Source organism: Lissotriton vulgaris, chromosome 12 (genome assembly GCF_964263255.1).
Source record: "Lissotriton vulgaris chromosome 12, aLisVul1.2, whole genome shotgun sequence".
Taxonomy (NCBI): domain Eukaryota; kingdom Metazoa; phylum Chordata; class Amphibia; order Caudata; family Salamandridae; genus Lissotriton; species Lissotriton vulgaris.
This window is the reverse complement of record NC_141700.1, coordinates 83,688,497-83,704,571: the sequence shown is the minus strand read 5'-3', so window position 1 is coordinate 83,704,571 and position 16,075 is coordinate 83,688,497. Positions and strand designations below refer to the sequence as shown.

The following is a 16,075-nucleotide window of genomic DNA, read 5'->3' as shown; positions in this document are numbered from 1 at the left end:
CTGTTCAGGAGGCAAAATATTTATTTTCTTTACGTATTAATAAAAAAGTAACAACACACGTTACTCCTCTGCACTTTGAATTTCAAACGATCTACTAGATTGGCTTAATTTTTTATTTTATTTTTTAGAAAATTGGTCTGTAATTGCTGCAGAAAACAGAATGATTCCACTCTAGAAGGACCATCCATAAAGTTGCCATAGCGTCTCAGCCTCTTGGACGTACATATGAAACACAACAAACCTGAACTTAGGAGAGACACCTCTTCAGTTATTTATTTAATGTTTTACAGAGCACTAGACTACACCCACAAACCTAGACATCGGTGTGCCAGCAACTGATTATTGAAAAGTAGCTGAAACAAGTCCAGTGGATCTTTACATATCGTTCTTGGAGTTGATACAGAGCAGGAACTGATAATCCTTTTCTTTAAAAATTACTGGGTTGGGACCTTTAAAGCAGAAGAGTACCGACAGTACAGACAGACAAGTGCTTCAAGTTCGCCGGTTGATGGGGAGTATGGAGAGGCTAGATGGGGACAATCATAAACATGTAGATTATACGTTTTCAGTTGCTCCCAACACCGCTGGAAGAACCAACTGCAGTGAAATTAACACGATTCCCAAGAATCGCTTTTCTTAGACTCTTCACAGGGTCATCTTCAAATGCAGTGAAGTTCAATCCGGTCTCTCTTGCAACTGCAGGCAAACGGCGTCTGCACCAGACACGCTGAACAAGTCTCTTGGTGGCATCCATCACATTTTTGCCCTCTCCCGCTGAAGTCTAGAATTATACGCTCGGGAGACTGTGTTCCAGGCATCCATGTACCTGTCCATACACATGGCTACGCATTTCTAGAGGGAAAAATCATATAAGAGATGTTGGCAAAGTGGTCCAAAGAAGCGGGCTAGGCGGCATATTAAATGATCTATTTCAAACACTGCCAGAAGTTTTGCATCCAATGTAATTAATATGCACAATTATTGGAAAATGCAAAGCATTACAGGTTGAATTACATAGATGGGTATTTTGCTCACGTTACTTAAAATCACAGTAGAGAAATCAGCTGAAGCCTAATTAGTAGATGAAATATATGCCTCAATTTCCTACTAAGCTAACGTCAGCAGTTTAATTCCCCCACCTCAAGATGGAGTTATTCTTTTGAGTATTCGCTTTTGTGAACATCTTTCACATAGCTTGCAAAACATTTATATCTGTATTTTTTTTTTTTTTTACTTATCACTCTTTCACAAGACTTTTTTCAATGGCAATTCTTATGATAGTTTAACTGTGAATTACAGAAAGGTAATAAACATTGCATTGGTTGCTGTTTACCAATTAGACAGTTTTCAACATTACTAAAAATAGGGAGACAAGCTAAATGGTAGAAGTCAAACCAATGGCAAATTCAAATTGCCTCTGTGAATCAGCCCCCAAGTGAAAATGCATTAGGTTATAAAGCACCTTCACTTTCTAACTTGAAAGTGTTGCTTATTTTCAAATGTTTTGGCTTTTGATCGCCAGACATTGTGTCCGCACTTCCCAGTTGTTGCTGCACAATCTATTGAAACTGAAAAGTAGAGCAGATGAAGTGCTGCATACTGTGGGAAAACAGCATAGGAAATTGTATTTACAACAGTAATGCAAAAATGTGCATCACATAGGACTGAGAAATATATATATATATATATATATATTCAAAATAGAGGTGATGATCAGTCAGGGCCTGTAGGTGGAGAGCCAAATTATGTTTTCAGATCTGAAATAACTAAGGCCCCCTACTTTTTAGGGGGGCGTGACCAGGTGGACCAAGATGGCTGATGTCCCTCCGTGAGCTCTCGGCTCCCCGGATGAAACTCTGTACCCATCCTGCTGCTGACAGCCTCTAACACCCTCCTGGGAGACCGACTTATACTTTCATGGGGCCGGAGTGGGAGCAATGAACAGCTTTGGGCCTGGGTGCGGTGCACGAAGATGGCCCCCAGGACTCGCAGCTCCAAGGGCCTCAGCCTGTGCCGCTTCTCCGGCACTATGGTATGTAAGGGGCCCCAGAGGATTTGTTGGGCTGGGGCACGAAGTGCGTGCGCCACACCCCCTAAGCACCACCCAGTGGCCGAGCGGTCCGGGGGATGCAAGACGGGCGTGGTCTAACGCATCTCCTGGATCATGGCTCAGGCATTGGACGCCTGCAGACCATTTCGCAGAGGTTTTGGTCTGGGGCCGCATCTCAGGATTTGTTGTATCTGCTGATCCCAACAGGAGGGAGTTAGTGGGTCAATTGACTGTTGGGGCAGTCGCCTATACCCCTCAACGCCGACACAACGGCAGCCCTCTCAGAGCCCTGAGTTGAGCTGCTGTGACCCTCCCCCATCTCTAGTGTCCAGGTGCCACTTATAGCTCCCATGCCCCTCAGGCCCCCACTTTGAAGCAGGAAATTGCGGACTCTCCACCCCCTTAAGTGACAGGCCAGCGGAATGCCACAGACATTCTTGCTATCCAAGATTCCCGGTCAGCTTTGGAGACCAGGATTGGGGAGGATGGAGTGGATGTTGCGCTCTTATTCCAGGACCTTTGAAACATCGCGGAATGATTGGCCAGCACAGAGTGGCGCATTTCAGACCTGGAGGACTCCGCGTATACACTGAACACAGAAGTAGCCTGCCTACAAAGTCCAGTATCCTGGAGTTTCGGCCAGAGGATGCAGAAACCTGGACCCGGTGGAACAACCTTTGTTTTGAGAGCTTCACTGATGGGTCGGTTCCTGAAAGTTTCCTAGAGAAATGTATCCTATCCTGGGTAACCGAGCGATACCCGTCCTCGTGCTTCGTGGTGGAACAGGCCCACAGAACGGTGGCGGAAGGCCGCCCCTCCCCACAATGTTCAATGATTCCAAAAATCCTCAACAAAAGGATAAGAGATGTGGTTCTCCGTTTTGGCCGCGAGCTGGCCACCATGAACTTTCAATACACTCGGATTCAGGTTTTCCCCGATTATACCCGCCTCCTGCTGCGTCAGCGTAAATCCTTTGAAGCTGACAAGCAAAAGCTATGAGTAAGGAACCCAAGATATATGCTTCTCTTCCCAGACCGCCGCCATATGATTCATCCATTCAAGTCCGTCTTTTCTGACACCCCTGAAGTAGGCGGGGAATGGGCAACTGAGAACCAGTCCTTATGCAGTAACTCGTTCTCTCCGGGGGGTGGGGGGGCAACATCTTGAGACAACTGTTGTCGGTGGCGCCCGCCGCCTCAGAAGACGAAGGGTGCTCCCGCGAACATTGAATGCGGGCTGATGGGTCCCCTATTTCTCACAAATGTCCCAAATGAGTCATGGAGCACCGACGTGCCCTCCCTCCAGACAGGCTTGATGGCCTCGACATCTGCCTTGATGGAGATTGAGTGATGGACCCAGATTCTGGGGTGGTTACTGTGCATGCCCATTGAATCCCACTGCATCATTGTACCAGCAGCACTCCATCCATCTCCATTATTATTTCTGGTGGGTGGGGGGGCGACACACATAGTTTGTATTGTTTTTTTAAGGGCAACATGACGTCAGAATGCTAGGACTTAGGCCAGCTACACCATCAGATATTGTTGCCCAATTCCTAGCTAGCTTGCAGTGCCTCTCCCAAACCGTTACACCTCCTGGGTTGGCAACTGATTTTGGCATCCTCGAACATGACACTTTGATGCCGAAGGAAATCGTGGAAAAAGATCTTACCCCTTTCGTGGTCTGCTCACACATGCCCTTGGTAAAACATGAGAACGATAGGAGTAAAGTTCTCAATACATTTATTGAAAGTCACAATTTTGCATAGAGAGAATGAACTGTGATTATTTGGCAGATAAAGCGAAGTAACCAACATTACAAACATGGTGAAAAGAATTAACAGGGTGGCAGAGAGGGGGTAACTCACTGCGTACAGCGTGCCAGACACCTTTTCACTCTGCAGGAGGCACGGACTCAGGTATCAACTATGAGACAAATAGCTTACCTAATTTGGGTCGGTTTTTAGACATCCACAAGTATACCCTACTTATAGAGGGTATCAGTTTTTTAATGTGATTGGATATTTCTTTAATATTAGCACATTTCACCTTCTGAATCACTTGAAGATTAGGATCTAGGTCCTGATGAATTGCACTGATCAACAGCGACAACTATGGCAAGAAACATGTCAACCTATATGCACACTACCTTATGAGTGGTCTGGGTTCACTGCACCCATATTTCATCCATTCACTGTTTTTATTCATAAAAAGAGAACATCCACATTAAATATTCCATTGGTGGTTTTTAAACCACTTGACACCAATCTACACAGAGCGCCTCTACATCAGCATCTTACTTAAAAATACCTCTCACAAAGACCCCCCTCAAGGGGCCAGTTAGACATTGCAGCGCCAGCTCAACAAGAACTTCCAGATGATAAAGCATGACACCCATCTGGGTGTGTGAGGGCTCTTGCTTGTGAGCAGACAGATCCCTTGGATCAGCTTGCTCAGTTTCCAACCAACTTGCTTTCTCTGATTATCCTTGTGCCACTACGTGGTCAGAGGATCATAACCAATTGTGTTGTCCTGCCGGTCATGTTTATTGTATTTATTTTTTTTTGCCTTCAAAATCCAATAAAAATATTTTATCAAAAACAAATCTACAATAACGGACACCTATCAGACGCGATACCATTTGCGAGAGGGACGTGCCAGGGATGCCCCCTGTTGCCGCTCCTTTTCGCATTAGTGTTAGAACCCCTAGCGACATTGATTAGAGGTGCTCCATTATTAAAAGTAATCTGATGGGAGAAAGGATGGGAAGACCGTCTTTCCTTATATGCTGATGACATACTGGTGTACCTCACAGATCCTGGAAACTCCATAACCGGTGCTCCTTGAAATGTGTGACAACTTCGGAAAGGTATCAGGGTACACAATAAATTGGTCCAAGTCGGTCTTATATATACTGAAGGCCCCCGCACCACAGCTTTCTGCCGATTGCCTACTTGTGGTCTTGTGGGATTCATTTAAATACTTAGGTATACACATCACAACAGACGTAGCAGATTTCTTCTCCAAGAACCTGGCGCCCCCTATGGAGCGCTTAAAAAGAGACGAGATACATTGGGTATCCCTGCCCCTGACACTACTGGGAAAGGCGGCATTGTACAAGATGGCCTTGCCCCGGTTTCTATACGCTCTCGATAACACGCCCTTTCCAGTCCCGCTCCAATACTTTAAACAAATAGCTGCGCAGGTGTCCACAATTCTCTGGGGTAACAGGCCTGCACGAATAGTGCAAACAAAACTGCACAGAGGTTGGTATGATGGTGAAATAGCGCTCCCCAACATACAGTTTTATTACTGGGCGGCACACCTCAAGGTCATTAACCAATGGATACACGCACCACAGGATGACCCAGCATACAGGGCGGATGAGGCCCAACTAGGAACAGGAAATATGCTCGCAGTCCTGTATAACAAAGGGCAAGCAGTGAAACTGAAGGGCCCCACAAAACACACGGCCATGCTATGGCACACAGCACAGACACGGTTTGGATGGAAGGGGGTCATCACAAAACTTACCCCACTCTGGGACACTAGACAATTAGGACAACTGCGAAATAGCAAGGGATTTGAACAATAGGACAATATAGGTTATCTCCACGGTGGGGGATTTGTGGGACAGAGGGAATGTACTGCCATTTGACCAGCCCCAGCAACAATACGAATTAGGCCCGACTGAGGCTTTTAGATACACACAAATACGTTGACGTCCCTGAAGCTTACCCACTGGAAGACCGACTGCTTACAGACCACATACCAAAACGCGCCACGTCCTTCACATACCGCAAACTAATCAATCTGCCAGACCCGACAGTTTCTTTACGGAGCAAATGGGTGGAAGACAGATGACACAGAATGGCAGGAGGCCCTGGCCTCGCCCAAGGAGGTAGGAATCCCCGCAAGGCTTCGACTAGTGAAGTAAAGAAGCTGACTTTGGAATTGGTGAATTAAGTTTGAGTTTTAAGATTAACCGTCCTGTGTTTTTTCCTTTAAACGGGTATTGTGCAGAAGGTTCATAAAACCAAAAATAGAAAAAAAGAAGCAAAACAGCGACTGAATTCACCCACTTTCTAGTTTGGAAGAACAGGGGCTGTAGAGGGGCATTGGAGGGCTTGAACTGGAGGGCAAATGAGAAAATACTGAAGCAGGTGCAGACAGCGCTTATTGAATGCATACTGTGCACCGGAGTGTTATAAGGATGACAATCTGATAAGAACTAAAACAAGCATTTGCAATGCAATAGGTCTCGCATTAGGAAAGTTTGAGCTATTGGTATTGTAAGTGACAATTTCTTTAATTTATGTGTTGGTCTTAAATATGGGGAAAACCACAATCACCATCTGAAGCAGTTTGTTTTGCAGTGGAGTGCAATAAATAGAAAAAATAAATAACAAGCTCTCTGTAAGGCGGGGAGCGCATTCCTTTCAAGTCTGATGGGGGGGGGGGGAGCGGAGCCTGTGAGATCAAAGGAAAGGCGCGCGAGCGAGCATATGGAGAGTGAGGGGGTGTGCAGCCTGGCGAGCTGCGTGGCAGCAGAGGCAGAGCGCGTGGTTGTGGTCACATGCACTGTACCCGATCCGCAGTTTGGGTAGACTTTTGAGCCTTACTATAATCTCGACAAACAAGCATTGCTAAAGCAATGCCGCAGTCGAGACCTAAAAACAAAATCAAAAGGATGCCAATGACCACGAAGGAACATACTAGAAACTGAAGGAGGGCGGAGTATGTTGTGAAAACATGCATTACATAGTTTGGGATAAAGGTGATGGTAATTGTGGCATGTCTCTGGAAGGTAGGGGGGGTCGCAGAAATAATATGTGACTGGGAGGGATGGAAGATATCTTGTTGAAAAGATGTAGTTCTTGGTCTTAACCCTTAAGGGGGGGGGGGGAGGCAGCAGGTATGAAGTAGCACACTGGAGTCAAACTATCCTAGGTGATGAGGGGAGAAACCCTGAAACCGGTTCTAGGATGCTCGTTTCCAGTCCAGGGAGGGCCTGGCCTGGCAGTTCGGGCTGGACTGTTGACATTGGGTGCAGGGTCAAGACTGATGTGCATATGGCTGGGTTCAACCTGGAATGGCCTGGTGAGAAAAAAAACGAGGATGGATTTAGGCCCAGATCTCTGTACTGGGGTGAATGTATGACATTGTTCTGGATTGGGTTCATTAATTGTTCTTTTTGCATTAGTCAACCCGAGTGGGACAAGTATGTCCAGATGTGGGTCCCATTCTCTCTATGCCACTGGAGTCAAGCTATCCTAGCTGATGAGGGGTGAAACTCTGAAACCGGTACTAGGATGCTTTTTCCAGTCCAGGGAGGACCTGGCCTGGAAGTTCAGGCTGGACTGTTCCCATTGGGTGCAGGGTCAAGACTGATTTGCACAGGGCTGGGTTCAAACTGGAATGGCATGGTGAGCAAAAAACAATAGATTTAGGCCCAGATCTCTGTACTAGGGTGAATGTATGACATTGTTCTGCATTCTGTCCATCAATTTTTCTTTTTGCATTAGTTTAGGATACAGCAAAGACTGGGAGGAATGAATGACAGCAAGTGAGGACACTACAGAACATGTAGCGGCTGGTGAAAGGCGGTGCAGTACACCCGGCCAGGAAACAGAGGAGGAATAGAAACCAGCAGTGTGGAGGACTATAGACTTAGAAGAAAGACTGCCATGGGTATACTGCTTTGTCTGCCACCAGGACGAAATTAAGTAAAGTTATATGAGGAAGTTTGATGCAAATATGTTAACTTTCCACCACTTGTTACTACGGGTCACCACATATTTTTCAAAATACAGTAGATTGAAATTAATTCATAATAAAAAACTATAATTTTGAAATTAAACTAAAAATCACGCACTTGAAGATGGCAGCCACCTTTCAAATGTCTATTAAAGAACATTCCATGGCCACCTTTGAATCAGCCATCTTGGTAAGAGGCGATTTCTAAGCCACTCCCACAGATCAACGTGCTACAAGGAAGACAGCAAGAATTTTTATTTGGCAATTGAACGAGGGTTAGCAATCAATATTAGAAAACATCTGAGAGTTACAACTTCCTGTTGTTTTTAATGTAAGTGATTGCTGTAAAAAGCTCTTACATTGGAGCTAGATTTAACATTTATAGTCCAATGGTAACTGGAAAGTTAAGAATGGGGCATAACGGCTAGAGCAGCTGACTTTGAAGCTGGGGAACCAGGTTCCAGTCTGGCGAGAGGCTCAAACATATTATGATTCTGGCAAATCATTTAATCTCCCTGTGCCTAAAAATGTGTGTCCTTCTGTAATGCAACTGCTGCTCATGTAAAGTGCTCCGATACCTTCGAGTCGAGTGTGCGCTATAAAACTGCAAAAAAAATTGTTACTGTGACTAGTTCTCCCCCCAGGCCACACTCAAGTGGGTTTCATATAAAAGGACCTGTGACGCTGTTACATCAAAGTACTGCCAAAATCCACAACCTTCCCTACAGCATGTCAATAAGGCAGTAGCAGCCATCTTCCTATAAGGACGTGAATATTTTCAGTAAAGCCTCAATTAACCGTTGCCTTGGACTCCTGCTGGCAGGGACGATGGGGCAATGAGCTTACGTGGAACATGTCATGTGATGTGATCTGAGGAATGTCAAGGCCGCTAGGTAAAGTTAGGCAAAGTAGACCACAGAATTGTAAAACCACAGGATGGCACAATTCTTTCAGAAAGTTGTGACTTTCATCCTTGAATTCCCTAGCATTTTTCGCATGTCTGGAAAAGAAGCCATGCTACTCCTTAACATGATGCGGGTAAGTGCTTGCCAGCCACATGCTAAAAATTGCGGAGCAAATAGCCCAGATTAAGCCAACAACTTAAGTCAGGTTCCTGAGCAGATGCTAATGCTGTCGACAGTGCCAAGCATCTACCTTAAATCACCCATCCCCTCTGTGCAGTATAAAAGGTGTTAAATAGGCCAAAGGCTAACATTTATGCTCTATGGTTTTTGGGGTGGGACGGGCATAGAAGAAAAATGCGACAACATCCTAACATGGAAACAGTGCAAGTGTCCAACCTTTAGACCATGCCAAACAAATAGCATGAGGTAGGTGCGGAGCATAAGTGAGGGACACGTGTGGAAAAGTATCCTATCTTAGCACTATGGAACAAAGCATAAAACAGCCAAAAAAGTACAGTTTTTGTAGCAGGCGATGTGCTTCCCTTAGAAACAGTACTCACCAGACTCCAAAGAATTGGTCAACAGCCATCAGTTGGATCTTAACAAGTTATTGGTACCCACATGTGAAAAAAGAAACATTACTTATCTGACTTACAGCAGAAAAAGAAAGAGGGAGAAACCAATGACTTCTAGGAGTTGAAGTCATCATTGTGGTCAGCTTTCTTTTGCTGCTGACAGATGGCAGGAGTAAGTTATCCTGCAAACTATTTACCATACAATGCTTTCCAAAAATGTGATGCTATGAAAGTGGAAAAAAAATGTAGTTTTAATGGAGGATAATGGTTCCGCCACGATAACAAGACAATTTCTGCAAACAGGTCAGTGCTCCACGAAAAACAAACGGCCTATCATCATTTGCTGCCCTCCTGCAATGAAAAAGTTGTTTCAAGGACAGGATCAGGTTGCAGAGGAGGGAAGCCTTTCAATTCCTGCAAAGTCTTCAAACGGAAGGAATCGAGAAACAAATGGACTGAAGACAAGCCTAATGTTGACTCTCAACTGCCTTTTCCAACCGGAGAGAAAAGCAACATTTAGTGAAAAAAGGTTACTTGTCTCCGCCACATGAAGCATAGAGGAGCATGGCCAATGGTGTGCAGTAAAGGAGTGTGACAGGGACGAGCATGGGCGAGGGAGTTCGGAGATGAAAGTGGCTTGCTAGTTTGACAGCGAAAACCTTAGCTCATACCTGTTCAGAGTTGTCCAGTGAAGTTCCAGGCTTTCCAATGCACTTCTTGAAGCATTTATCAGTCATTCTCTGGGGTAAAAAGAGAGAAACATTTTCTTAACTTGATAGCAAAGTGGTCAATCCACAACACTCTCTTCATTGATCGCTGCATGGTTAACTGTCTCATCTAAGTGGGGTGTTCATGCAAATCCCGGACTTATAGATCAGAAAAAAATGAAAAATAGAAGGGGAGAGTATAACTAGGGGCAGCCTAACTTGAAAGCAAAACTACTCTATAGGGGAAATACAAATTCAGAAAACAGCAGCTTTACAGTTAAGGAATGGAGCGCCTCTCCATTCCTCTCTCTCACATGTGTATATAAGTAGAAGCATAGCTACAGCACTGCTCTGAAAGCCACATGGATGACAAATCCATTCTCAGGTCTGAGCTGATGCTTCACTAAATAAATAAAAATTAGAAAAAGTCAATATAGATTAAAAAGAGATAACTATGCGATCTATAAGGTTTCGCCAACTACTTACATTAAGCTCCTCTTGGATATGGCTACTCATTTCTACAGCGAGGGGGAGCAGTGCACTGCTATTATGTATTCCAATGAGGGAAACTTCAAGACAAAAACCTGTGTTCTCAACTGCAACAGTGTACTGCATCATGGCTTCAGGCAATGACATTTTACAACAGGGGCCATGGACCCACTTCCCTTAAAGCCACATGCCCTTCACAGCAAAACTTGTCACCTCCACTGACGTATGTTGCCATATTTTCCCCAATTATAAAACAACTGCGCTGGACTTCAAGGAGTCCAGCATAACATTTAAGATCTTCTGCACTCTACTTTCTCTACTGATCAATCTGAAAACCTTAAGTAGCTACCGTAGCTTTCTCTTGCACAGGATATTTCTTCTTTTTCAACTAAGCTTGGTATGTTACACTTCATAAATGTAATTTTATACATTATTTATATACAGGGGACTGTTTAAACATACGGCTTTACATCCTGAAGATGGCTTGACAGATAATTTTGCCACAACAGGCCGAAACGTCGACTTCTGCATCTATTTCCCTAACAATTGTTGTACAATAGTGAATGTTTTCTGTATGCTCAGATTCTTCACTCATCTGACTTTATGGAATAGATGTTTGTGTTCATGATTTGTAGGTAGTTTTACACATCCTCGATCATGCTGCATTGTTATATGTGACTGTACACTTCAATTTTATCGAGATTAAAAACTCTCTACTTTTGGAAAAAGACTCCTGTGCTTTTGAAATTTTCTTCTATACATTGATTGTACATGTTTTGAATAGTTTCATATTTGTTTAGATTTTTTTCAAGGGTTCAAGACCATTTGGGGTTGAACATAAAAGTGATTGTATATATCTTATACTGGTGTAAGAATAAAAAAAAATCCCTTGTAGGCATCTTTGTACTCATTATTAATTGATTGCCCAAGCCTCCAAGGGTATATTTGGTTCCCGACTTCCTTATACTGTGAATTGCAAGGAGAGCATAGGGTCTAACCTACAGGGGCGCAGAATCAGTTTACTCCGGAGCTGGGTGCTGTCAAAGGGAATTGAGAGGACTGGGAGGTCAAAGAAGCATTGACGATGCAAGTATTACATGTAGAGTCCATGAGAACAACATAGACGTGAATAGTTAGAGGAGAGAAGAATAACTGTTAGACATAAAGCGGGCCAGGTAACACAAACGTGGAGATGATGGGACTGACAAGACAGCTGGGGAAGGAAGTAGTGGAGAAAGCATGACCCGCTCTATACCTGCATTGGAGGTTGGTCATGTCGTCACAAATCCTAAGCTATGAATGATCATTTGAAGGAGAGATGTTCACGGGGTGGATGTCTGACTAACTTCTCTGTGGTGGAGTTTGAAACATGCTAATTTGTTTTATTTGTGTACATACAATCAATTTTAACACTTGTATGGCACAGATAAGTAAACTATGGTATAAACAAACTATTTAAGCACACTTTCTCTCTCAATTGTTTTTAACACACAAATTCAATAAGCACTGTGCTTAGCTAACCGGAATGGGAGGATCATTACTAACATTCACAGTCATGTCTCATTGCTTGGCTGTAGCCTCTACCTGCAGCAGAAATGGGAGTCAGGCAATTACAAGAAGGGTGTGAAAAGGAACAGGAGCCACATGTTCTTGAGCCACATGTTCTTGTACCACATTAATAGCAACAGAGAATGCATGTAATCACAGAATAAAAGCAGAACATATTTTGTAGAGCTACGATGTGGCAAGCAGGGGTCAACATGGGCATACGGCACCTCCCACAGGATCTGTGCTGGAGTCCTTTGTAGCTAACAGGGACATAAGAGCATGACCTGATGTCGGGGGTTCATATGGAGCCCAGAGGTCATTGCCTGATGTCAGGGGACAGACAGGCCGGAGGTATGTCGGGATGGCTGATGCGGTACAAGGTAGGCGTTACCTGCAGCAGCTCCTGAGCGTTGGCCACAGCAATCTGCACCTTGACTTGCTCCATGATGAGGCCCGGGTCCACCTTCCCAGACCCCCCTGCCCCCGCCGGGGAAAAGTCAGACGAGAAACCGTCCATGTCTGCAAGCACCAGGATCAAAGTCACAGCGTGCAACTGAACACTCTCCGACACCGGAAGAGCAAGGAGAGCGTTTCCGGTCACTAGCATGCTGGGAAGTGTAGTCACGAGCAGGAGGGACGGATGCCAAACAGAGAGCCCGCGAAAAGGTAGAAATAGAAGAGGAACAAGAAGCGCGAGTCGTTTCAGAAAATCCATCATCTGCTGCATATTCTGCAGGTTTTTACCAAACAAAACAAGCATTTGCAATGCAATAGGTCTTGCATCAGGAAAGTTTGAACTATTGGTATTGTAAATGACAATTTTTTTTATTTATGTTTTGTTTTAAAAAAAGAGAAATTAATAGCTTTGTCATTACAATGCCAATAGTTATAACTTTCGCAAATGTGACACCTATAGCATTTGTAATGCAATATGTGTTGTATTTACGCAACTTACATGTATTGATATTACAAATAACAATGGCTTTTAATTTTTTGTAATACTTAAATAAAAGTTATTGTAATTTATAATGGCAATAGCTTAAACTTTTGTAAATAACATTTGTGATGGTTATGGTCAGTGTATTCTATTGTGATGAAAATCCAAGAACAGAGGTGAAATATTAACATATTTTTGTTACATTTGTAATAAAGCTTAAAACATTGAGAGAACATATTTGAACCAGTTGTTGTTGAATGGTTGCACAGATTGATGCTGTGGTGGCGCTGAATGATGTTGTGATGGCGAACGAGTGATGCTGTGGCGTTCAGTGATGCTGTAGTAGCGTTCAGTGATGCTGTGGTAGCATTCAGTGATGTTGTGGTGCCTCTGAGTGATGCTGTGGTGGTGCTGAGTGATGCTGTGGTGGTGCTGAGTGATGCTGTATGCTATGCTATGTTTTGCTATCCTATGCTTTGATTTGTTATGCTATGCTGTGTTTTGTTATGCTATGTTTTGTTATGCTATGCTATGTTTTGTTATGATATGCTATGTTTTGTTATGATATGCTATGTTTTGTTGTGTTTTATTATGCTATGATTTGTTTTGCTATGCTATGTTTTGTTATGCTATGCTATGTTTTGTTGTGTTTGGTATGCTATGTTTTGTAAGCAGCTCTCTTCCTCACTCCGGGCTCCGAGAAGAGAACCAGCCTCTGTAGCGCTTTTTTTGGTTTGCTAAAGATAAAGGTGCACCTGAGAGTCTCCGGAATACAAATAAGCAGAGAAGACTTTCTGAAAACCGGCAATTTGGATGAAATAATCAGGCTTACCGTCTGCTCCGTTTGCTCTGTTTGCTCCGAGCCCTGTTCGGTGTTTGGGGGGGAGCTCCTGCTCTCCGGGCACACCTGTGTTGATTTTCGGCGGCCAGAGCGTTCTACCCGACTCGGAGCCCGCTTGGACAAACACAGCGGAAAACTCTGTTTCAGCGTTAAGCCGGTGGATGCCCTGGTGGATGCTCCGCGGAACTTGTTAAGAGGGAATTGCGGTGAGAACTCCGTAATTTATTAGCGCGTAATATTCTGCTGCCTGGGGAGGAGATCAGGACCTTCTGGGAAACATTCATGCCAAGGTCCTTTGATTGGAGGCTCCCTGCTCGCACTAGTCGCTTACAGATAAACCTGGGCTAAATAGCAGAAAAGCTCGGCTATACTGAAGAATTAGTGGTAGCCTTGGTTGTCTGTTCTGGCAAGGGAAGATTGCCCATACGGACAAACACAGTGAGAACTTTGCCACACTGTAATCTTGACAGCATTTTCGCTTTGTCTGGGATAGAGTTTTTACTTCTCGCACCTGCATCACTCTACCGGCCCGTGAGGGCATCTAGTGAAGCAGAGGATCCATTCTCCCTGACCTGCTGCCCCATCGCTTTGGCTGCTGCTGCTTTCCTGCTCCCTCTCCGCAGGCTGTTCCAACCTTCCTGCGGCCGCTGTGTGTGGGGGAGGGTCCTCGACATCAGGGACGCTCAGGACTGCAGGTACCCGCTGAACTGTGCCAGGAGGCGCTAGAAAAACGGACTCTTCCCCTGCATCGCGGGCAAAGGGCGGGCCGTCTGTGGTCGTCTAGGGCTAGCAGAGGCCGGGCTGGGCCTTCCTATTTTCGCCCCTGGATAGGACTTTATGGATGGTATAGGAACCTATAGCTGGTGATACCAATATACTGCCTCTTTTTGTTATTGTTCTGGCACATTTTATTCCCTTGTGAGTCTCTAGTGTTATCCATCTGTATCTAGCTACCCGTGGTCAATTGATATCTATACATGGCTAAGTTTAATCCTTAAGTTTGCTCAGGGGTTGGGGGTCTAGGGACTCTGGATGCCTATCTTAGAAGGGCTGAGCATGAAGTGGCCAAAGAGATAGCAAATGTTCAAAGGAGATTATCACTGGGCGCTCTAGCTCACCCACCTCCCCAATCGGCGAATACAGAGCCATTAAGTCCTACTACTACCCCACTTAATTCGACCTATGACTGTGCTATTTCTATCATATCCACTAATCCCACACAGGGGGGAACTTTGCCTCCTAACCTACTACCTGGTGTTACATGTGCTGGTTCTAGTTCATATCCCTCTCCCCTAGCAGCCCGCACTAGGCACCCACGGGCATTAGCGTCTGCCAATAATTACATCCTAGGGGGCAAAAGAAAAGCTACTGGTATACCCAAGGGTAGTAGACATCAAGCTAAACAGCCTAGGAGCAAAAAATCCGCACCTGGGCTGGAGCAGCATCTGGGTAATCCGGGCAATGTTGTAAACCCGGATCCTGAGGCTAGTATAACTTCAAGCAATGCAAGAGTGATAGAGTCCAACACATTTAACCCTGGGGGTATTAAGCATGATCTCATGGATTACATTGAGTGTAGGCTTAAGGCACTTATTTCCCCTGTTTTAACTAAACTTGAGGAAATAGGTAATAGACTTTCTGCTATTGAAATCAAATTGCAGCAGTAGGCAGTACCGTTACCTACCCCCAAACCACCGGAAGTACCATGTTTGAACATTATTCCACCCAATTTAACTGATCAGACAATCACCACTCTAACAACTGCCACCCAGGCTAGAGTTATTAATGCCCCGCCTACAGCCCAAAACCTAACGAGTTCTAAGCGAGTAGCCAAGTCGGGCCCTGTTGGCCCAGTGGGTAGTCTATATCCCCCGGATCAGGCCACCCTTTCAGATTTCTCTTTACACCTTCCTCCGGAGTCATGCCCTTACACCGTCATCTTGGCAAATGTCCTTAAACTAGAAGATGGAAAAACTGAACATTGGTCCGCCCTGAAAAATAAGGTGTTCCATTTCCTAAGTAATAAAACTGTTCTGGGTGAGCATCTGTTTGACAACTTCAAAATGGTGAGACGGGTTCCATGGGTAGGGAAAACTAAGAAAACGTTGACTGGTGATTGTGTTGTGGTTAATTTTGGCTCTCCGAAACTAGTGAATCATATATTAAGGCAAACTGGTTCAGTTTTAATCAATCATGATCGTGTCAATGTTCTTCCATTGGGGTATTTTTACCCCCTCCTAATATTAGCATCTTCCCAATTGTTGAAT

The 16,075-nt window shown here is 44.6% G+C and overlaps 1 protein-coding gene across 1 annotated transcript; it reads right to left on the bottom strand.

Moving 5' to 3' along the window:
* Positions 1 to 3: 3 nt before the first annotated feature.
* On the bottom strand, positions 4 to 12,647 carry TIMM13 (translocase of inner mitochondrial membrane 13). Its single transcript, XM_086947257.1, has 3 exons — positions 12,422 to 12,647; positions 9,958 to 10,026; positions 4 to 852 (listed from the first exon to the last, which is right to left on the bottom strand). The coding sequence occupies exons 1-3, from the start codon at positions 12,635 to 12,637 to the stop codon at positions 754 to 756; spliced, it is 384 nt and encodes a 127-aa protein (XP_086803383.1). The 5' UTR covers positions 12,638 to 12,647; the 3' UTR covers positions 4 to 753.
* Between the last annotated feature and the right edge of the window lie 3,428 nt (positions 12,648 to 16,075).